This window comes from Lonchura striata, chromosome Z, assembly GCF_046129695.1.
Source record: "Lonchura striata isolate bLonStr1 chromosome Z, bLonStr1.mat, whole genome shotgun sequence".
NCBI classification, from domain to species: Eukaryota; Metazoa; Chordata; class Aves; order Passeriformes; family Estrildidae; genus Lonchura; species Lonchura striata.
Window position 1 is genome coordinate 80,734,662 of NC_134642.1, and position 23,617 is coordinate 80,758,278.

The following is a 23,617-nucleotide window of genomic DNA, read 5'->3' on the forward strand; positions in this document are numbered from 1 at the left end:
TCCAGAGCAGGCACTAGATTATTTAATAACCCTAGGCAGTACTGTAAAATTTCATCTATAGTATAATGAAGATTAAAAACTAGTAACTGACTTGTCCAGGCATACACTGTGGTTAATAGGAAAGTCAGAATAGAATCCAGAGCTACATACTCGACCAAAACTCTAAATTAAGCATGCAATTATCAAACCATAAATAGTTACCTGTAAGTCCATCCTGTTATATTGAAAGTTTTTCCTTTTTTGAACTAGATTTCTCTCTCATATATTAACCAGCATGATAAGGAAGTGTTTATTAATCAGTGGTTATTATTTACTCAGTACATTACCAGGCAAAACCAATAAACTACATAATGGACTATTAGGAGAATGTCTCCCCCTCAACAAGAAAAATTTGAGATGTAAAAGTACAAGTGGAAAACCAGCCAGAAGGGTTGCAAGGCAGCAACTGATCTGTTGTTTCAGGTCAACACCCTAATACCCTGTAAAGCTGTTATGCATGAAAAGCAGACATAGGAAACCTGGAGTTGGGTTCCCTGTCTTTGTGCAATATTCTAGTCTTGAAACACTGAAGTAGAAAATAAAGAATAATAATTACATTTTATACCAATATAATTACCATGATTCCTTACCATTGGTAGAGGGAGATTAATTAAAGATTAATTAAATTACTTTCACACCAAGAGCATGCACCACTGTACCTCATCTAGCTACGTGCTGCAAGCTTTCCAGCCAAATTGCACTGAGATACAGCAATATTTTACATAGCAGGCAGGGCACTGTAGCTGCACAAAACATTGGGTGTCTCTGCCCTCATGTGGCTACAGAACACCACAGAGCAAAAACAATCAGCAGCTCACCGACATGAAGCCACTGAAATGTCTCAGGCATCCAAGGGCAGCAGAGGATCGGTACTGCCACTTCCCAGGCCTGCCAAGAGCAGGTGAAACAACCATCTCTGGGCAAGCAGAGAACACCTAACACAAAAAGAGTCAATGCTCCTCCAGTCTCTCAAACACAGAGTTCCAGACAATATAAGAATGATATAACTGATCCTCTTGAAGGAACCTCAAGAACCTATTTACCAGAAGAGAGCAACATGTACCATGACAAGGAATAGAGGGGCCCTGCCTCTAGCCAGGTAGAGGACAGGGACAATTGGATCTATTGGACCGTGTGGATTCGATGGCCTGGCACATCTGAACCACAAAAATATACAGCTTTGGTTGACACCGGTGCCCAATGTACCCTGATGCCATCAAGGTATGTAGGAGAAGAATACATTTCTATTTCTGGGGTAACAGGAAGATCCCAGCAGCTTACTGTATTAGAGGCTGAAGTGAGTTTAACTGGGAACGGGTGGCAGAAACACCCCATCGTGACTGGCCCAGAGGCCCCATGCATCCTTGGCATAGACTATCTCAGAAATGGATATTTCAAAGACCCAAAAGGACATCGCTGGGCTTTTGGGATAGCTGCTGTAGAGACAGAAGACATCCGGAAACGGAATACCTTGCCTGGTCTCTCAGATGACCCTTCTGCTGTAGGACTGCTGAGAGTTGAAGAACAGCAGGTACCAATTGCCATGACAACAGTGCACCGTTGGCAATATCGTACCAGCAGAGACTCTGTGATCCCATCCATGAGATGATTCGTAAATTGGAGAGCCAAGGGGTGGTCAGCAAGGCCCATTCACCTTTCAACAGCCCTATATGGCCAGTACACAAGTCCAGTGGGGAATGGAGACTGACGGTGGACTACCGCGGCCTGAATGAGGTTACACCACCACTGAGCGCTGCCATGCCAGACATGTTGGAGCTTCAGTACGAGCTGGAGTCCAAGGCAGCAAAGTGGTATGCCACCATTGATATTTCAAATGCCTTCTTCTCCATTCCTTTGGCAACGGAATGCAGACCTCAGTTTGCCTTCACCTGGAAGGGAGTGCAGCACACCTGGAACCGACTGCCCCAGGGGTGGAAACACAGTCCCACCATCTGCCATGGACTGATCCAGGCTGCACTGGAAAAGAACGAGGCTCCCGAACATCTACAGTGTATCAATGACATCATTGTGTGGGGGAGCACAGCAGGGGAAGTCTTCGAAAAAGGAGAAAAAATTATCCAGATTTTACTGAAAGCTAGTTTTGCCATTAAACAAAGCAAGGTTAAGGGACCAGCTCAAGAAATTCAGTTTCTAGGAGTCAAGTGGCAAGATGGACATCGTTAGATCCCGACAGAAATAATCGACAAGATCACCGCTATGTCTCCACCTACCAATAAGAAGGAGACACAAGCTTTCCTAGGTGCCATAGGCTTTTGGAGGATGCACATTCCCGAGTACAGCCAGATTGTGAGCCCTCTCTACCTGGTCACCCGAAAAAAGAATGATTTCCACTGGGGCCCTGAGCAGCAACAAGCCTTCACCCAGATCAAGCAGGAGATCGCTCATGCTGTAGCCCTTGGCCCAGTTAGGACAGGACCAGAGGTAAAGAACATGCTCTCCTCTGCAGCCGATAACCATGGTTTGTCCTGGAGCCTTTGGCAGAAAGTGCCTGGGGAGACTCGGGGTCAACCACTGGGATTTTGGAGCCGGAGCTACAAAGGCTCTGAAGCCAACTACACTCCCACAGAGAAGAAAATCTTGGCTGCCTATGAAGGAGTTCAAGCTGCTTCGGAAGTAATTAGCACTGAAACACAACTCCTCCTGGCACCCCGACTACCAGTGCTGGGGTGGATGTTTAAAGGAAAGGTTCCTTCTACACATCATGCCACTGATGCCACATGGAGTAAATGGATTGCCCTCATCACTCAGCGCGCCTGTATTGGAAATCTGAATTGCCCTGGGATTCTGGAAATTATAACAAACTGGCCTGAGGGGGAGACTTTTGGATTGTCTGCTGAAGAAGAGGAGCAAGTGGCAAGTGGCACATGCTGAGGAGGCCCCACCATATAATGAGCCACCAGAAAGTGAAAGACAACATGCCCTTTTTATGGATGGTTCCTGCCGAATCATAGGCACTAGCCGGAGATGGAAAGCTACAGGTAGACCGAGCTGCCAGAGTGAAAATATCACAAGTAGACCTAGATTGGCAGCATAAGGGAGAACTATTCCTAGCTCGTTGGGCCCATGATGCTTCTGGTCATCAGGGGAGAGACGCAACATACGGATGGGCACGAGACCGAGGGGTGGACCTTACTATGGACAACATCTCACAGGTCATGCACGACTGCAAGACCTGCGCTGCAATCAAACAGGCCAAACGAATGAAGCCTCTGTGGTACGGTGGGCGATGGTTGAAATACAGGTATGGGGAAGCTTGGCAAATTGACTATATTACGCTTCCCCAAACCCGCCAAGGCAAGCGTTATGTACTGACCATGGTGGAAGCAACCACAGGATGGTTGGAAACCTACCCTGTGCCTCATGCCACTGCCCGGAACACCATCTTAGGCCTAGAAAAACAGGTCTTGTGGAGACATGGCACCCCTGAGAGAACTGAGTCAGACAATGGAACACATTTCAAGAATGGCCTCATCAACACCTGGGCCAGAGAACATGGCATTGAATGGATATATCATATCCCCTATCATGCTCCAGCTGCTGGCAAAGTTGAACGATGCAATGGACTGCTTAAGACCACCCCAAAGGCACTCGGTGGGGGAACTTTCAGGAATTGGGAACTGAACTTGGCAAAAGCTACCTGGATAGTCAACACCCGAGGGTCCATCAATTGAGCTGGTCCTGTCCAGTCTGAACCCTTGCACACAGTGGATGGAGATAAAGTCCCTGTGGTACATATGAAAGGTATTTTAGGAAAGACTGTTTGGATTAATCCCACCCCAGGCAAAGACAAACCCATCTGTGAGATTGTTTTTGCTCAAGGACCCAGTTATACTTGGTGGGTAATGCAGAAAGATGGGCAAACCTGTTGTGTACCACAGGGAAACTTAGTCTTAAGTGAGAACTATGTGTAAAGTTTCATCATGATGAAGATGGAAATAGGAAAGGGGGTGGATAATGTCCAAGATTTAAAAAAAAACTGTTTTCCTATTACAATCTGAGTAGGAGTTCCTTAGGGCAGTTTTCCTTATCTGCTGTTAATGGCCCCATCAATGCCTGGCCACATGACTCAGAGATAACACCGTCCAGGAGGAGGAGGTAATTAAGGACACACCTCATAACTCATAATAACCCACTGTGAGATGCTCTGCCCAGGGGGGAGGAGCTAGGCATTCCCACCTGGATAAAACTGGAGATTTCTAGACAGAGGGGCAGCCTTTTCACAGGTTCTCCAAGAAGACACAGCAACTACATCTGCCATCCCAAGAGGACTGCAGCGACTCCAATTCGGACTGCTACCAGAACGCTGGCCAGGTTGTATTCTGACTTTGTCAGTAGTCTTTCCCTTTGTATTATTGCATGTATTTTTGTCCTTTTCCCCTTTTCCCAATAAATTGTATTTCTGACTTGCAGTCTCTCACTAGTTTTGCTTTCAAACCAGAACAATCAGGAAACACTGGGGATTCATTATGATATTATGACTGTATCTTTAACCCAAGTTTTCCTAAAAGCTCATGTCAATACTCCTAATTTAAAACATACATACTAAAAATGGGAAGAGAGATGACTGGAAGTCATTTCCAGTATTTTATTTTGGACTTAACCCTAATCCCTAAATTTTCCCACTGTTTTCCCAACAGATTCCAGAACTCTGGCTGTTAAAATGCTGTCCTGGATCATGCACCTCTCAAATCTCAGCTCTGCAGGGAAACTCTGGAGTCAAAACTGAGATTTCACTGGTAATTGAAAATTCAACCAGGAATTAACAGACAACTCTTGTATCTTGCTGTAATTAACATATAATTCCTTCTCTTACAATACTAATCAAAAATAAGGAAACATTAGGTATGATGGCTGATAGCTGAGCGAGTAACCAGAAACCTATAGTTAATAAATCTGTGTTTAAGATTAGTCTTTACAGAAGAACATAGATCCCATGGTAGCTTTTCCCTGTGCAGTTGCACTTACAATAACAAGAAGAGTGAAATTTCTGTATCAAGTGAATCAAAATTATCATGAAAATTCCCAGGTAATAAGCATGATGGAAGTTGGTGTTACTACAATGATTAGACAGAAGGAAAACATAAATAAATAAATTCATTGCACAATATTTGTATTAGACAGGTAATATAAGAGCACATAATTGTTTTCAAATTATGTAAATAACACTTTAATTCCAGAGTAAGAAAGTTTAAACAACACTGTCTAGAGTGAATGAATACATTAAGTATTAAAGAATAACAAAGGACAGTTTAGTTTGATGGCAAATGAAAGATTCCATAATTACATAAAATTTCAGTTTGTGAATTGTACCAAAGTGTTTAAAACAACTTTAATCAATTCACTCGACTCTGAAGTTATGTTGGTTCACAAACATGGCTCTGAATAGTGTACCCTTCCTACCTGCACTGAGAATTCTTGCTGTCTAAATCTTTCTTTACGACCTGCAAAGCTCTCTGGTCTGTGTTCTGGTATTGGTGCCACCCTGCCACTCTGATCTGAAAGAAAATGGTGTTTTAGCTTATGTTCCAGCAGTTCAGCTTCTGTCCAGGAGGCTTGTATTCTGGAACAAAGAAACACAAGCCTGCCAAAAATACAAGTCTGCCCACACAGCCAAATTTTTGGTTTGGTAAAGGCTAATTTTACCAGGCTATGCTGGTGAACCAAGCATTATGTAATTTCTTCATTGCTCACAGAGTAGAAAAGATAAACAACCAGAATGCTAGGACACTGAAGATGTATTTGTTTCTGAGAGGACATGGGGTATCAGGAAAAATGAGGTACTGTAAAATTAGCCCTGCATCAAGTTCTGAAATGAGTCCGACTTGTGAATGGTGAACATGAAGACAGCTGACAATGTAAGTGCACAACCAGCTCCTTGGTCACACAGATGGACCTCACACAGTGAGGAGTCTGATCACTGTTTTCCATGAGGTAGCCATGACATTTAGCTACTTAAACTTATATGTATTATATTACCAAAAGAATGACTATTTGTCAGCTTTTTTTTTTTTTTTTTTTTTGCCATCTTTCATTCAACAGGTAAATTGTGATAACCTATCACAAAGAGCTGGAAATTTGAATTATTATTATTCAATGAAGGCAACAGGGAGATTAGTGAAAAGCACTAGCCATTTCAGAGCTCCTTGCTAACTTCAGTAATAATAGTTTTGGAGGTAAATGCACTGAATGAAGGGGGAAATGTACAAAATTAACAAAGAACAGTCATTTTGCACTTGCTAGCCTTGAGGAGAAGGTCTTCCTATAAAAAATGCAGGTAGTTCAGGAAGGTAAGAAACATGAGAGTAAACCTTTGGACATTCAGACAATTCAAGTCTTCCAGGCTGCTGCAAACATTACAAAACCCAAATTAACTTTAAAGAAAATTTAGGAACTGAATAGAGTTCCAACTGCTCAAGCAACATACCAAGAACTGTAAATCAAAACAACTGAAAAGAAGCTATTTTCTGTAGAGGGATCAACTTTATATCAATCCAACTTGATTAGGAAGGTGAGAATAATAGTATTTGGAGCTTATTGCAATTATTTCCACTGTTTTCTACAAAACACTTCCATACAGGAATCAACGGCCAAAGGTTCTGGCTTCAGCTGGTAGCCTGACAGCTAATATAACTCTTTCCTTTTTAACAGGAATCACTATTTTCAAACTTATTATTTTGCATTAGATGATAAGACAATACAAATGACACCTATGAATGGTACAGCAGCAGAGTGATGATGATAATACCTGATCCTCACATGCACAGCTGGGTGAGAGTGTTTAATACAGAAAGCTAACTGTACATCCATTACAAATTCTAGGAGAATTCAGGGTGGAAGAAATGTATTATCAACTCAGCATTCAGTCCTAGAGACACTTCACGTTAGAATTTTTTGCAACACTTGACCAGTGACCAAGAAGGAAATAATTAACATGGGCAAAGCAATTATGGAAAATGGGGAATCTCAGGGCAAGAGTCTGTGGGATCACTGTCTACATTTTTTTTCTCCCACCACAGCTTTTTTTCCGGTTTGATGAACATTGCACACAACATAAAACATTAGGCTGTGTTATTTCAGTCCTTTTCTCATTAGCCTTGGGAGTGAGGATAACAAGCTCCAAGGGAAGGAAACCACAGCTACACCTCACACTGACTAACTAAAACAACTTATTTATGGGAGAAATCCCTTTTATGAAATTAGGTCTAAGAGGAAAACTGAACACACTGATAATTTCTGCTCTAAAAGACTGCTGTCAGCTCACACGTCATCTTCCTTTTGTCCCTGAACTATAAGTTCACACATTTGCACTTTCTACTGGTATATTTTGCAAAATCATCACAAAACCTTAACTGTATTTCAGGTTCAGTGAAGTAACCCCAACATTGGTACATTCAAAATTTGGGAATTCTCCAATTTTGTGCTGCCCACCCAACTCACTACAGGGTATCATTATAGCATAAATTTCAGAAACACTTAAATGCATATTAAAGAAATGGGAATAGTCTGCAACATAATCAGCACTCTTACTTACCAGAGTAATACTATCTCTTTTTTTTTTTTTAGGCTTTTGGATTTTAATTTTTTACATTACATGACATATTTTTCTAAGGAGATTTTTATAACAAAACCTATGTCAAATCTTCAGAAAAAGAAATCAAACGGCTACATAAAAATTAGGATAGATAAGTGACTAAGCTTGCCAAAAGCAAAACCATAAAGTAGACAAGGTAATTCATAAAACCTTGAGAAAGCAAAACACAGAGACATATCTAATTAAAGATGAAGTCTCTCTCATTACAATTTCCCAGTTATTCAGCACAGCTTTTGGATGAAGAAGCTGGGTTTGTTAAACCAACAGTCCAAACCATATATATTAACAAATGTTTGTGGAATTTCCATCAATTTACCTTCTTCACATTTATTTCAGTTACTGGAGAAATACAGCTATGTAAATAAACTATCATGGATTCAGTACTTTCCAGCAGACTGGCATTGGCCATATAAGAAATAGTTACATAGAAAACAAAATAAAAGCACACTATCCATAACTCCTTCATACACCTGTACTTTACTCTGAAATTATTTAAGACTATCCTTGAAACCAGATAACCATTTGCTCTATTCAGACATAAGAAACAGAGAATGGGGATGACTTCTCAACAGTCTAGAAAACAAGGTCTCCTAGTACCAGTATTGTTTAAGCACCTAAACTAAATTTTGCCAGAATGCTGCTGATTAACAACTGCATTGTGTTCAGGAACTCAATCTAGAATTTAATTTGAAGTTTGTATTAAGGAAGAAAACAATCTTTTTTTTTCCCCTGAAAATTAATAATCTCTAGTAAAGAGAAGAGTATACAGTATACAGGAAAAAGAGTACATAAAACCTTAAGCCACACGGAAGCTAAAGGAATTTCCAACATACCTTTCAAGTACAGTATTTGTACTGTATGCACTGCATTTCTAAAAAAAGTTGGCTTTCCTTACATGGAAATTTATAGGTGAATAATCAGTTTCCTCCCGATTACTTTTCACTCAAGACAACCTCACTTTAGATCTGACTTTAATACACATGTATCCAAGCAAACAAATGAAACATCCAGAGTTCTTTGCCTGTCACTTTCATTTTGTTCCTGTTTCATGAACCATAGTATGTCAGAGCCATAGTAGAAGCAGGCAAGTGAAGAGCAAATCACATAAATCAGGAGAGATAAAGCAAAAATGTGCTGAGAGGGAGGCCTTGATTTACAAAAGCTGAAGTGTAGGATGTGTGACAGTGCTCATCTTGTGCCAAATGAAGCATACCTTCTATGAAAACCCCAGTAGCCTTACAGCTGCTCAAGCTGATCACAGTTTGCATGGAAAGCATAAACTGGGACACAACTCAGGAAGTGACCTTGTAATCCATTCCAAACCATATGGCAAACCCAAACCACAGCTAGGAGTGTAACCCTGGAGTGACCAGGAGGCACAGACAGCAGTGCCCTGACACAAGCCTGACCTGTAGTGCTCTGCAGAGCTGGTCTGCACCAGCCCTTCCATCAACTCTGGGTAGCAGCAGCTCTCAGGAACAGCAGCTTTCTGTTTCCCTCAATTCTACCCACTCAGCTGTCTGTCCTTCCCCCTTCCTCTCCCTATTTTAAGGTATTTGGTTATTTCAAGGGCATTTGGTGTCAAATACACTGAATTCCTGTAACTTTTATGGAAGGCACTCTGTTAGTGCCTCTACTGAGGAAGGTAACAGCTGAATGCAATGCTCAGCCTTGACCAGATACATTGCAGGGGTGGGGAAGAGAGGCTTCCCTGCAAATACATGGAAGGATGGAAACCTCAGGACAGCAAGAAGAGTTTGTTCCTCATACAACTGGAGGGCAAGATGTGCTAGTCGTGGTGGCAGACCATGGTGAACACTAAAGACTTGCAGGTGTTCAGAGGCTCAGTCCTGCAAGACAGGGTTAGAAGGAGGGAAGCCATGTGTGTGTGAACAAGTGCAACTATCTCTAATTCAAAGTCCCTGAGCTGAAATTTAATATGCAAGCATTGTTACATGGGCACTCAGTCCCTACTACCTTCCCTAATAATTTTCTTCTCACCATGCTAAGGGACAGAATAAACATTTGAGAATAAAGTCTGGTCTAACACAGATTAGCTGTTCTTACATTTTACAAATATTCAAACCAGAAGAAAGCTTCAACCTAGTTTGTTTTTCTATTAGACACTTCTATCCTGTATAGATTCACTGGTGTTTAATGCATACTATTTGTTATTATTTTAGTAAGAGTCATCAGATGTCAATTGTAAACCTCCAGAAATTCATGTTCATTTGTAAGGATGCTCACAGAACTTAAATTCTATGTTTATTAAAGAAAAATTACCTATATTCTGCTGCTTTGCACAAAGACAGTGGTATCAAAAGATTATTTAAATGTAATAAATTAAACCACTTACAGCTAACAGGAGTTTGTATGTAATTAAATTTGGCCTAGCAGAAACTCAAAGCTTTTCTAGTTAAACATATCTAAGGGTGAAACTTTGCTCATAAATCTCAAAATATGCAGCATGTCTCTGAGTCTATATAAGCTCTGCAGTTTTTAATTAAATACAGCATAAATAAATGTAATCACTGCCTCATTTTATCAAGAGCAATTTATTTGCAGTAAGATCAAACATGGAATTAATGTAAAGCAAAAATAATGATTTTTCAGCCCCACTGGTCTGCCTCTCCTGTTTACCCATAAGCTTAATTTAAGGCTGAATCCCTGCCATTCCTTTGATTATTTCTCATGCTTGATCCACTATGCAAATAAATTATCACAGCAAGTTTTCAGGGGACTTATTTTCAGTAAAGAAAGAGGAATTGGCTATGAATCAATTATTAAGTACTAACCTACAGACAAAAATTGGTAAAGGACTCTTGTATTCCTCACTGTTTATCTAGAATATGAAATCATATCAATAAATACACGCAGTTACAGGAAACCAAGAATTTACTAATAAATAGTGCCATTTCCTGTTCATCCAATGGGTGCTAAAAATCGGCTATTTTTTTAACAAGGGGAAAAAATAGCAATTTGCTCCCTGTAAAGAACTAGACAAATCTATACAATGCATAATAGAAATAATTCTAATGCTAGCTTCTATAAAAGATATACAAAGCTATACAGTATTGAAAAAGCTATCAGAAGCCACAACTGTTTAGGTAACTCCCTCCTTTAAATATTAGAGATGTAGTTCTGCTGTGTTAAAGTTTTCATGTGCCAAGCAATCCACCTCCATCACTCACTACATTATTCACACAGATTTACTGTACCCATCATAGCTCTCCTTCTCCATAGCTGGACAGATCAATCCACAGATTTGATCAGTAACAGACATTCTTCCTGCATTTCCTGCTGAAATGATATAATAAAGAGTCAGGTCACATTTGATGACTGCAAGATTCCAGCAACACTGTCTAAAGTTATTTTATTAATTTTTTCAACTGTATTTTAAAATGCAAGAATGTTAACAGAGTTTACATTCCATTTCACTTATAGAAAAATAACTGGTTATTACTTGCAAATTATTGTTAAAGCTCCTGCTGACATTAATAGTGTAGGATAAGAACAACACATTTTAACAGCTTTGAATTGCTGATTATAAACATCAAAAAGCCTAATTCTAGTAACTTAGAAAACTTCCTTTTTTGTGCACTTGAATAAAACATGAAACTTTAAATACATATGCTCATTTGCTCACCAGGATGGTAGACATGGATACAGTTTTGGCTTACTGAGCACACACATGAGTAAGTATTAATAAACCTCAGTCCTGTACCTTGATTAAAAGAGTCAACCAATTTCCTCACTTCTGCATCCCACCTGGAAACATGGCATGAACATTTGTTGGGCAAAGTTGGGCAAAATTATTTGAATAACCTTATCAATGATAAAAAAGATGGATGAGACGAAGTTCAATAGTAAATTAGATGCAATAACTCTTGCAACTTTTTTTCAAGTTATTTTCTCCATAATGAAAAGCAAAACTTCTAAACAGCAACGGTAATGTTATATTTCGGTAAAAGGTTTTGCCTTTTTTTTTTTTTTTTAGGAATTTGGAACAGTTCCAAGAAAATTAACTGTTCCAACTGTACCAACAACAAAATAATGCCTGACTGGTAATCTCTGCACAATTACACACAAACTTGCAGTCTAAAAACACTCATGTCAGAGGCTTGATCCCTTTGTTTCAGATCATCAGGACCCCTGCTACTCAACACCAGTCAAATGAGTTTTGAAATTCTGTCATTTATGTGCCCCACATCAATACATTATACCAGCTTTAAATTTTATCAGCAGGTCATATAAACTATGTAGAAATTAGTCTTGGAAAAAAAGCCTGTAAACTATCTTTGAAAATAAAGTTTAATTAAAAGTGTTTTGACCAGCAAAAAAATGGTAACATAAAAAAGAACATCCACCAAGCTCATGTTTGAATTTGTACATTATGTCTCTTGTCTCAAGCAATGCTTAGAAAGTAACAGCAAAGACTCAATAATAACATAATCTATTCTTTGATCACTAATGAGTATATAAATGAGTCCTCAAAGATATGAAAGGCACAGAAACATCAGAAAGGCACATAAAGGCGCAGATCATAATTCAAGCTTGACTGCAAGTGTAATTCCTCAGCTGTCATTATGTTCGTGCCACAGGCTGGGTTTATATCGTAGAAATATATTGCAGTGCTGTTTCCTTGACTCTTCGAAAAGAAAGCTGTGTAGAACATTTTGAACAGTGCTGCCACAATGGTTTTCATTTACAACCAAATAAAAACCAGTTGCATCCTAAATGCTCATCTTTAGTATTTCCTCCCATCCTTTTTTTGTGGGGGAGCATCTCCGTATGTTCTCTAAGAATTCGTGTAAGAGTTAAGGCAGGACAAGGACAAATTGCATAATTCCCCATAGTTTTAGAAGTACAGTGCAGTAAGATAGACCCACTTGCTCAGCAGAGCAAAATATATCAAGGCAGAAAATAGAAATGTCTTCTGAACTTAACTTTTGGGGAAAAAAAATAAAAATGGGTTCGCTCACCAATTTAAAAAATGCATTAAATTATTCTTGTAAAACTAACAGAAACTGGGGAATAGGGGGAAAAAAAGTAGTTGGGATTGAATTTTATACACTAATAAATTTGGAAGTTCATCTATGAATACTTTTTGACAGCAATTAGTAGCATTTCTTTGTGGGATAAATTTTGAGACTATTATGTTGGCCTTTCTCTTATCAAGTTTCTGTCTTTCACCTCTGATTATTACAAACCATAATTACTTGGCTGGTTTGTCTAAGAAAGAAGATTTCAAACCCCAGAAATCTGGTCAGCAAACAGGGAACTTTGTATAACCATCTGAGGGCAGAACGACAACTCTGTTTTGCAGAAAAAGTAATTGTATCAGCACCAAAAAAGCAGGCAATGGAACATAATTGTATCAGCAAGGCAACACACAATACCTTAAAGCAAAAAAAAAAAAAAAAAAGGCACAATTTTGGCTTTGAAATATTGTCTGACAGCTCCAGAAAGAGATCCACAGGCTGGAAATCAATTGAGCTTATGAAAATTTCAATACAGAAAGTGATGGGAGAAATGGGCACAGGAACTACAGAGTTTTTCAATTCAAGACTATATATGAAAGAAGCATAAACAGAAGAAATGCTAACAACAAACTACCTCTATAATAAAATATGACCATGAAGCTACAAAATATGAGATGGAAGAGAAACAGAGCTATGAAACAGATTTGCTCTGCTGAGAAGCCAAAATGAAAAGCCAAGGCACATGAGATCATAGGATGATAAGGGAGTGGTACAGACCATCTAAAAAGCAAAAAGATAAGATCACCAAGAATACAAAGTAAACAAGGAAAATTTGAATTTCTGAGATAACTAGCCAAAAACATGTGCAAAAGTGACTGCAAGACAGAACATGCTAATCCCATACCTACAAAGCTAATACATAAGTAAATGGCTAGACAGACCAAACCACCAAAATCAAAACATGCCCAGTTTTACTTTCTATGAAGCTGACTACTGATGAGATAAATACAGGTGTGACTAATCAGTAAAGTCCTGCTATGGGAGCAGGATAAGAGATGGGCTAGGGTGATGTGCCTATGAAGATCAGGGTGTGTGCTAGGACTGATCACAGCTGTTGCAAAAAAGCTGGCTTGATCTCAACACCAAGAGGACTTGATGGTGGGCTTTGCTTTAGATAAACTATAAACAGTTGAGAGAATCAACTGGTGCTGTATTTCTCCCTGAGTTCAGTAAGAATGTGAACGTCTCCCTGAGTTAGCCAAGCCAGTATACACAGCTCAGCCTCAGTGGTATTGTGACTGAGCTGCACCCTGAAATTGCTCTCCTCTGTTATATGTGATTTGTGTCTGTATTGTGTTTCCAGTATGCTTTGCATCCTCACTGCTAAAACAGAAATCTCATGTTCCATCAACTACCTTCAAATAAATAAATAAATCTGATGTTAAACATTATACCACCAGAGGCTGATGCCACTTTTGTGAAGAATGGACGCAGGTCAGTTCCATGGTCACCAAGCCAGCAGTTGTGCTTAGCCAGCACACACCTATTAAAGGGAAGTGGGGAATGGGCAGCATCCCCAGATTTTTCCACAAAAACACCACAGTTTGCCATTTTTGACCCCAGAATCTGTCCTTTAGTCTCTTTCATTTTTTACAGGGTGAAAGGAAGCATTGTGCAGGTGTTAACATTTCTGTTCTAATGCTGATTGGTCACAGTGCTATCAAGGACTGTGCTCAATGATACTCCAAGGAAGTCTGTTCTGTTGCATAATTTGCATTTTCAGAAGAGTATGCTGTGCACACATTCTAGTTTACATTCTGCTGGCAAGTCTGCTTCCATTACAACAGCACTCTAGCATATGATGAAATTATGCGAAGGCAGATTCACAAAGCCCTTTAGGGGCAACCCTAATGCCAGTGCAATCAGTAACAAACACCCCACAGTCTACCTTTTGTCAAATTACACCCACAGGATATTCAAGTCATACCTACCTAAACTGTTATTGCTGCTAGTTGGCCAGGAAGCTACTCTATCTCTTAACTTTTTCTTTTTACAAGAGTCATCCGATTTCACAGAAAGCTCCACTTCCTCCTTCTTGATTTCCTGTACCAGTTCCATGCGACACTGACTAAAATCCTGGAAGGAAATTTTTCCATTTTCATCTGCTCCCAGCTGGTGCATGATCTCTGCAACAGACGCCTCCATATTCAGCTGGCGGCACACCATCAGCAAGTCATTCCTAAAGATATTTTTAGAGGGAAAATAGGGGTGGGGGAAGATTGGAAAAGTGGGAGTAGAGAAAACAAAAAAACAACAACTTAGTTTAGAAGAAAAGGAATACTAGCCCTGTCTAATCTGGATATGCATTAATGCACAGGCGTTTAAAACCAATAAGCCAACTCCTGAAGGAAACAAAATCTTAAAACAATTTCTCCAGCATCTGAATAATGACAGATGCATATTTATCAAATGACAAATAATCTCATTCTAAATAAAATGTTGGCAAACCAATTCAACCAGATCTGAAGCAACAGCTGCTCTACGCTACCAAATCTTCTGGGTGCCCTATTCTCTCCATTAGAAAAAATATTTTTTAGAATACTACCACTACTTTGCTACTCTCACATTTCACTGCTTCTTTCCTGACATCCTCTTCTTAAGCACTTTTTGGATTGCACAGCACTACCATACCAATTTATACCACAAATAGCATGACTGTGTTTCTATGTTAGGGCCCTTTTAAGAAGCTTAAAAGCATATAGCTTATTTCTGTGTTGTACAAAATCTTTCAGTAGACGGAAGGCAAAGGAATAGTGTAATATTACTATGATGTGAATTATTAGCAGATTTAATAATATTATTTCATTACTAGTATCAGGGCATCATTCAGAAGGTTTCTGTGAAACCATGATACATTGAAATACTCAAAGTTCTTGTATGAAGAGCTTCAATGAAGTAATTTATTATCAGAATCAAGGCCCATTCTATTCTACAGAAAGAAGTTGTACATTGGGTGGAGGTCTGTAAGTGTCTTCTATGCAGAAATTCCAGAGCTGCAGCAACAGAATTCTTCGAGTTGTTTACAATGAAATTGGATAATAGCAATCACAGTAACAAAAGTAATAGTAATGATGACAAGAATTATGATAATGACAATAATAATGATAACATGACCATGTAGTTTAAAAACAAATAAACAAAACCCGAACAAAAATAACAGAATGCAACCAAATCTCTACTTATGACAAGAAATAACTTTATTGCAGAAGAATTAATCACACAGGCCAAATACAAGCTATACTTACTTGCAGTTCAATTTTTGCTCAGAGTTTTGTTCTTAGATTTGAATCTGATAAATTAATAAATAATCTCCATGGCTCAGTTCCTTGTTTTTAAAAATTAAAACAACACAAATACAATCTCACAGGGTGTTGCAAAGAAAAACAAGGATGACAGCATGTTTAAATTTTTACATGGGGAGTGACAGATACAATTCAGCTACATCTATATCTGTTCTCTTGGAACAGATCAGACGTAGCCTCGGATTGAGGCTTAGATGCTCAGATTGAGCATTAACTTCTGCAGAGGTGTGCTAATTTTGAAGTGAGTAACAGGACAAGCAGTGCAGGGTGATTTTGCCAGGGAATTCCATGACACAGGTCTGTTGCCCTGGTTCCAGAAGAATTCATCTGCTATATTGGGGCAGAAGGAGGCTGCAGCACTGGTAGCACAACTTACACCGCTCGTTTTCCTAATTTCAATTTTCCCAGATACAATTCGGATTGCTACTTCAAAAAGGAAGTTAACACACTGTTTTCTGCCATTATATAGTTAAGAAAAACAGTCTTTACATATTTGAAGCCCATAATTAGATGTTGCACCTTCTTTTGAATAAAGAACCCCATTTTTTGTATCTCAAATCATCATAAGCTGCTCTTGTCTTTCTCTAAATGATCCACCAACTGAATGAATGACAGCACACAGAACTGGACACCAGCTTAAAGCATACAGTGAAAAAAGACTAGAAGGTAAAAGCAGAAGTCCTGTTCTGCAAAAGCACAATTCTGTTAATTTAAATTTTACTTGAGAATCACTATAAATCTTCTGAAGTTTTTCATCAAGCACACATCCTGTATGTGTATCACCAAATGTGCTAATGTCTGCTTATCCCTACTTTATGTCACTTGATTTTTTTCAAGCAATAGCTTCATCTGTCAGCACCAATTGTGACTCTTATCCCACAGCAGGCCTCTGATTTTCCTTAGCTTGATGTCATCTCGGATTTAAGGAAGTTTACCCATTATCATGTCATGCAGATCATTAATCCTTAATAATGCTGCTCTAGTCCAGGCCATCCTTCTGATTTCAATTTGATACAGTATTTTATCTGTCAAACAAAGCACAGGTGTCTAATGAGCTCCAAGTATAGCTTGGAAAAAAAACCTGAACAAACTGAATTCTCTCAGTCTCTCTCTCTCTAGTTCCTTAACTTGCCTACGAGTGTCATAAAACAACATCAAAAGCCTTAAAATAGCTAAGACGAAGGGCATCTCTTCTTTCACTCCCACCACAAACTGCTGACACTACATCTAGTGATCTAGATGAGTTCAACCTAACTTTTTCTTAACAAATCCATATTCAGCAAGTTGTCGACTGGCCACCATCTCAACACACTTTTAAAGAAAACCAGCATATTTTATGTTTCCCTGTTTTTGCTCTTCTGTCTTTTAGAAGAGCTCAGGGGAAAAGAATGGAAATAATTCTGAGATTGTCTTTAGGATTATTATATCAAAATCTCCAAGTACAACTAATTAAAACAAATCCAAGCACTCTTCAACTTATTTCTTCCCTCCCCATCAAAGGTATTTGTTACCAGTCCTATTTGCAGGAACAATTTCACTACATGTATTATTTTAAATGTAGAAAGCAAAACAAAACAAACCGAAAATATCATACATCTTAGCATCATCAGCAGCTCACTGACTCCCTCTCTTGGGTACTCTGTTTTTTTCTGTCACTTTTTCAAAACTGTGGAACAATTTTACACTTGAAATTCCCTGCTAGTTTCAATTTCTGCATATTCCAGTGCCTGCTCACAACTACCTGCAACTTGATCCAGATCTACAACACTGAGCATCATCAGGAAAAAGATAGGGTTAACAATCAGCCAGCCCCAAAACCCTGTATGCTTTATTCATAATTCAGCCACCTGAGCTTCTTCTTCACAACTCTGTCCTGCCTTGGCTGCTTCTCACGATACTATTCCAAGCATGCTGCCTACATCACCACTCCTTCCTCTGAGGAAGCAAGGGATGGTTCCCTTCCCACCTCCCTACCTCAGTGTGTCCGTGTGTGTCTCTCCCGCACAAGACAGCCAGCCTGCAGTACAGACCTCTCAGAACAGAAATGTATTTTACAGATGACACAAGAAATGCATATTCTACTCACTAGAAATAGCTTAAACTTTGTGCTCTGATCACCTACTCTGTATTGATAATAGGAACTGCAGCTTTCAACCTGCAAGGACAGGGTGTCTCTTTTCAGCTAAGGGTCTTATCTCTGGAGAAAGAACTGTTGCAGGCAAACAAAGGTCCGTCTGTCAAAGGAAAAGCAGAGTTTGTCAACAGAAGCTCTGCCATTCGACACTTTCTTTTGTGCTGTTCACTGGTTTCAAATATACTGGTATTACACAGTAACAATTCAACTTACATACTCTTCCATATGGTTAGAACCTATCAGGAGCACAGTTCTCGTTCAGAGATGGTCTGGTCTCTGCTACCTGGCTTACCCTCAAAAATTACATGTGGGATTTCATCAAATAATCACTAATAATACATAAATATTGTTCTTTTCTGTCAAATATTAAAATGTACTGCTGTAGAAAAACTCTCAGAAGAAAGGAAATATTAAATGTGCTGATTACAATTTAGCATTATGGTGACATTAACACAGGTCAATTAATGCAAAACTTGCTGTACTGGGATGAATTCCACATATTTATTCTAAAATTCCACTATTTGTTCTAAAATATGCATGTAAACATTCACAGTAAAAAAAAAAAAAAAAAAAAAAAAAAAAAAAGTGGATTTGAAAAGCCATGTATCCAAAGCATAACTCTGCCTTCAGATGCCATTTGAAGCCCATCCTTTGGACAACACTCAACACTTAGGCACAACACAAGCCTTGTTAATGCCTTTCATCTACCACCTGAGACACAAGAGCCTCAGTAAAATCTCTGTTGTTCTTTTACACTTCTGAAAATGAATTAACTTTTAGTGAGATTTCTTAGTTCAGATCATTTGGATTGAAGCATGTTTTAAAAATCAAGAAGACATAACCAGAGGGATCACAACTACCCCCAATTTAATTTCTTACCCCCCTCCACCTTCTTGGGCCAACATTAAAAGTCACATAGCCAGATAAAAAGTCACAACTATAAACTGGCCATGCAGCAAAGAAATATTTCTTACCAAGCTAGTGTATAGCTAAGGTGACTCTTTGAACAAATTCTCATGCAGACAGAATGAAACTTCAGGACCAGTAGATAATCATCTGGCAAAACAGGCTGACTTAAAAAAAAAAATTAAACCCTCCACTAGAAATTCACAACTCATTGTGTAAAGAATGCAGGTGCACAGATTAGGGGTGTATATTTGCAAGAAAGGCCAGGTACCCAAGTATTTTGTGAGGTTCCTTACTCCCAGTCAAAACATGTATGACCTACTGCTTCAGTCAATGTCAGGTAATATCCAGCCTACCCCAGCAATCAAAGACAAAGAGGATTTAAAAATAATTTTAGAATCCATCCACAGCTACCAGCAAAGGACTTGCACATGGCACCCTCAAACAATAAATACAAAGGAGTTAACTGGAAGAATGCTTTTCTCATTCAAGAGCCTCCCAACACTGTCAACCAGTCAACACATCCATGAATTCCAAACTATAGGTCTTGGCAAATTAATTCTAAAAACATACAGAAAGTTGCTCCCTATGAACATGAGCTAACCGACTGTGATTAAGGAGGGTGCTAACTGACTTGTCTGCTGTAATGGAAGATGCACTCACATATGAGCTAAACAAAACCATAGCCCCTGTCATACTGCTATTACAACCACCAATGGTTCCTATGTTATACGCCCAGGGCTATGGAGTTGCTAGAAAGACCAAGCACCAAAGCATCTTATGAGGGCTTGAACTCCCTATCACCCTTGGGAAGAAAGAGTATTTTTGTGAAGTTGATCTTTCAGAATTGCAACAAGAAAACCAAGAAAACACGAGGAAAAAAAAACCAAAATCCCAGTTTAAGAATTACTTTTTTTTTCATCACGAAAGGGAAATGACTGACTTCAAAACTACTGACTTTACAGAGTGATTAACTTACAGTAATAACCCAACTAGCGTGGTATTTTCAACAATCTCAATTAAAAAATAAATATAAACAACAAAATTAATAAATATAACAAATAACTTCACTGCTTAGAAGCCAGCTGGATGTAAACTTTCTACAGGATCAAAAAATTTGACATTTGTATTTTCAAGTGAATTACTGTTTGGTCAGTTTCTCCACAGTACAAGCTATCTGGACAACAAGGTCCTAAGAAAGAAAATACAGTAATACCATAAAACTACAAGTCTGAGAAATACTTTAGTCCCTTTTACCAGACTAATAATGCCAGTGAGGAGAGGAAAAAAGCAATGTATAAAACACACCAAATAACTCCTCTAACTTTAAAACATTCACAGCTCCAGCTAAAGCACCCTTCAGGTGTCTGATGTTTACATAAGAACTGAAGTGCTAACCAATTAAAAAATGTATTATGTTCAGGCAATTCAAGTTCAAATACATTCTTTTGACTGTGTACCAGTTGTAATAAATACAGACTTTGAAATACATAATCCCTTAATGAATGTTGATTCTTGGTGTATTTTCTAGACACAATATTTGTAACAAAGGGAATACCTTTTTCTTCATCCTAAACTATATCTCTCTGGCTTCTCATACACATCCACCCTTCAGGCTTTCCCCGTAACTTATTCCTTTTTTGGTTATGATGCTCCAAGAGAAGCCGGGGAAGACAAAGTTGGACTAAAAACCCCACAAAATTCTATACAACTCTGGAATCATTGACTAAGGCAAGTCCCAGGAGAAACAGAAAAAACAGACTACAATCATGTGAAAAACAGCACAGTGCTTCCAGTCACCGTTTTACTCGGCATATATCTACCATACAGTAAGTATTGTGTTGTGTCCATATAAAAGCAATCCTTCAGTTACATGGATTCCAAACCCTGTGACAGCCTCCTAATGGAGATGGATGAAGACTAAAGCCTAGGAACAGAATCTGGGAGCTGAAACTGTTTTCAAGACAAACTAAAGCAGCAGTGCAAGGACAAAATACATTTTACCAAGGTTTGGGGGGGTGGCTTGGGAGTTTTGGAGATTTGGGACCTTTCCTCCCTGAATTTCTAAAACTGAGCTGGTTTAAAGAAAACACAGAGCAAATAGTCCAGACCTCAAGTGAGAACAAAATCCTGTACTGAGGTCTAAACTTTTTTGGTAAGAAGAGCCCAGTTATATGCAGAGCCAGACTGAAGGCAAGGACTAAGCAAAGCTTTGTCCCAATCTTACTGACATTTTGCAAACTGCTTCTAAATGATTTCTCCTGGTTAAGACAGCTGGATTGAGGCCAGACTTAAAACTGTACAGTACTGGGATCAAACTTCTTTTGAAATTTGAAATGCCAATGGCTGAAAAACTAGCAGAATTAAATATTACTTATCTCACAAGACTTCAAAGGCAGGGGTTTTTTTCCACCTGTTCTGTTAGAGTTGACATTTTATAAAACTCTTGCACGTAGGATAAATAGCTTTATCACTGCCTAGCCTGCTGACATTTGAGCACTCACAACAGCATGTCTCTGATGCTACTTTTTACCAGCACAAAATACCCTGCAGAGATTAGATGCAGAATATTAACTTATGCTCAAAGTAAGTTTTTAGAGATTCGGATTGACCATGTTCACATAACTTCATAAATGATCATCTTATGGATTAAACACGTATTTTACCAACAGTGGTAAGATGACTAGTCACAGATAACCCACACTGATTTTGCTACTTCATTTTATCCGTCCTTAAGTGCTTCAATAGGTATCTCTTTAAATGTTAAGCATAGAAGTTGAAGCACATTAGCAAAATCAAACACTTGAAAAACAAGTTACATGAAGTGGCAACAGAGAGTAACAGAGATCGAAGAGGAATAAATCCCCTCCTTTAAAAAGACAATGAATAGATTAATATTTTGTTTTCTTGAAAATACTGGGTTTTCTCCTCTAACAGCACACAGCCACTACATGTAGAAAAAATGGAGGGGGAGGGAGAGGTGCCAAAATACACTCAGCAAGAAAGCAGTGAATGTCCTCTTACTGTGATAACATATTTAAAACAGAAGGACCAGCCTGTACTTGCAAAAGTTTTGAGCTCCCAAAGCCATGTACACTGAAACCACTCAGGTAACAAATCAAATTCAGCTAGTTCCTTTTAACTGCTTCTGTGCAGGGCTGGAGAAGCCACATTCAGCATGTCCTTTTAACAGGCTCATTACAAAGTTAGTAGTTTTTAACATCTTACTCTATGTAGTGGTACTCTGTTTTTACCAAGACTTTCAGTAAGACATTGACCAGTGTAAAAAAAAAATTGTGCAGACAGACAACACCATTTCGAAAACTCTACCAAGAAAACGTAATTCCATTATCGTTAATATAATGACAAAGTTCTAGCTGAACTAAACACTAGCTTTAAGTCTTTTCTTCACTATCGTAAAATTATTTATCCATGCTTAAAAGTTAAAACTGGAAATCTAACATATTTGTAGCTTAATAATGAAATTAATTTTTTCTTCACCAATTATTTACACAGCTCATAACCTCATTTTTTAAAGCAAAAGTATTTCCTGCAGATTCAAAGTTATCTTTATATTTTGCAGTGTTACAACTGAGTAACCCAAAACTGACTTAGTGACTTGTGCAGTGAAGATGAAATTCATTGTGTGCTAAATGGAAATTTAATACAATCCACATATAATAAAGCTACAAGGCAATTAAGTTTCTGAAGAAGACATTAATCTAGCCTGTCACCCATAGAAACCCACCATTCAAGGCTATATATGCAGACAACATCAAAAAGAAAAAAGGAAAAAGCACACGTCCTCAACAATTCACCAACCCTCTGAAACGGAAAAATATTTATAACCGTAACATCAGATTCTGAAACTTTTCAAAGCAAACAGAATAAAACAAAGGAAAGCAATTACTGTTTTTTTCAGTTAACAGTCTTTTGTTAATAGCAACACAATCCAGCTACAACTGCAAAACTAAAGTTCTGCTGTAAACAATGTTTAAGGCTGCCTTTGCTCTCAGCAATGCTCATCCAGCTGATCACAAGCATTAAGAATCCAGCCTTAATTGCGGAGTGCTTTGCAACTGAGTTGGGGGGTGGTACTTTTTGGTTGGTTAGTTCGTTTTTGTGAAATTACTTCTTGTTGCAGAAGTATCATAAGAATGCCAAACATTTCCAAGATGTTAAAATAATTAAGTAACAAATATTAACCCCAAAAGAATCAAAAGCCATTTCAGTACAAGCCAATAAGTTAAAACTCTGTTATTTTCTCAGGATTTTTCTCTAGCTAGATGCTGCAAAATTTCAATATGCGCATGTCAATGCAAGGCTCAGAGACACTGGTTTAGCATTTCATATCCCATAGCTCAGTGTCTTCTGGATTATAACCACAAATGGCACATCCTTAATTATGCTCTATTGCTTTGATATCATCCTATTTAGAGTCTGAAATTTAATCAATATCTCAGGTGAGAGCCTGAAAATTAATCAGTATCCCAGGACATGGTCCTCCTCTACATCTGTGTCTCTACTTCCCTGCTACTATTTAAAAAGGTTTATTACAGTTTGATGCACAACAAACAAAGGA

The 23,617-nt window shown here is 38.5% G+C and overlaps 1 protein-coding gene across 1 annotated transcript in view; it reads right to left on the reverse strand.

Moving 5' to 3' along the window:
* The window catches only part of MCC (MCC regulator of Wnt signaling pathway), a 181,062-nt gene that overhangs the window by 154,561 nt on the left and 2,884 nt on the right, over window positions 1-23,617 (reverse strand). Inside the window, exon 2 of the mRNA XM_021524798.2 lies at window positions 14,625-14,872. Within this exon, the coding sequence (XP_021380473.2) occupies window positions 14,625-14,872 (248 nt within the window). The remainder of the gene's footprint in view (window positions 1-14,624; window positions 14,873-23,617) is intronic.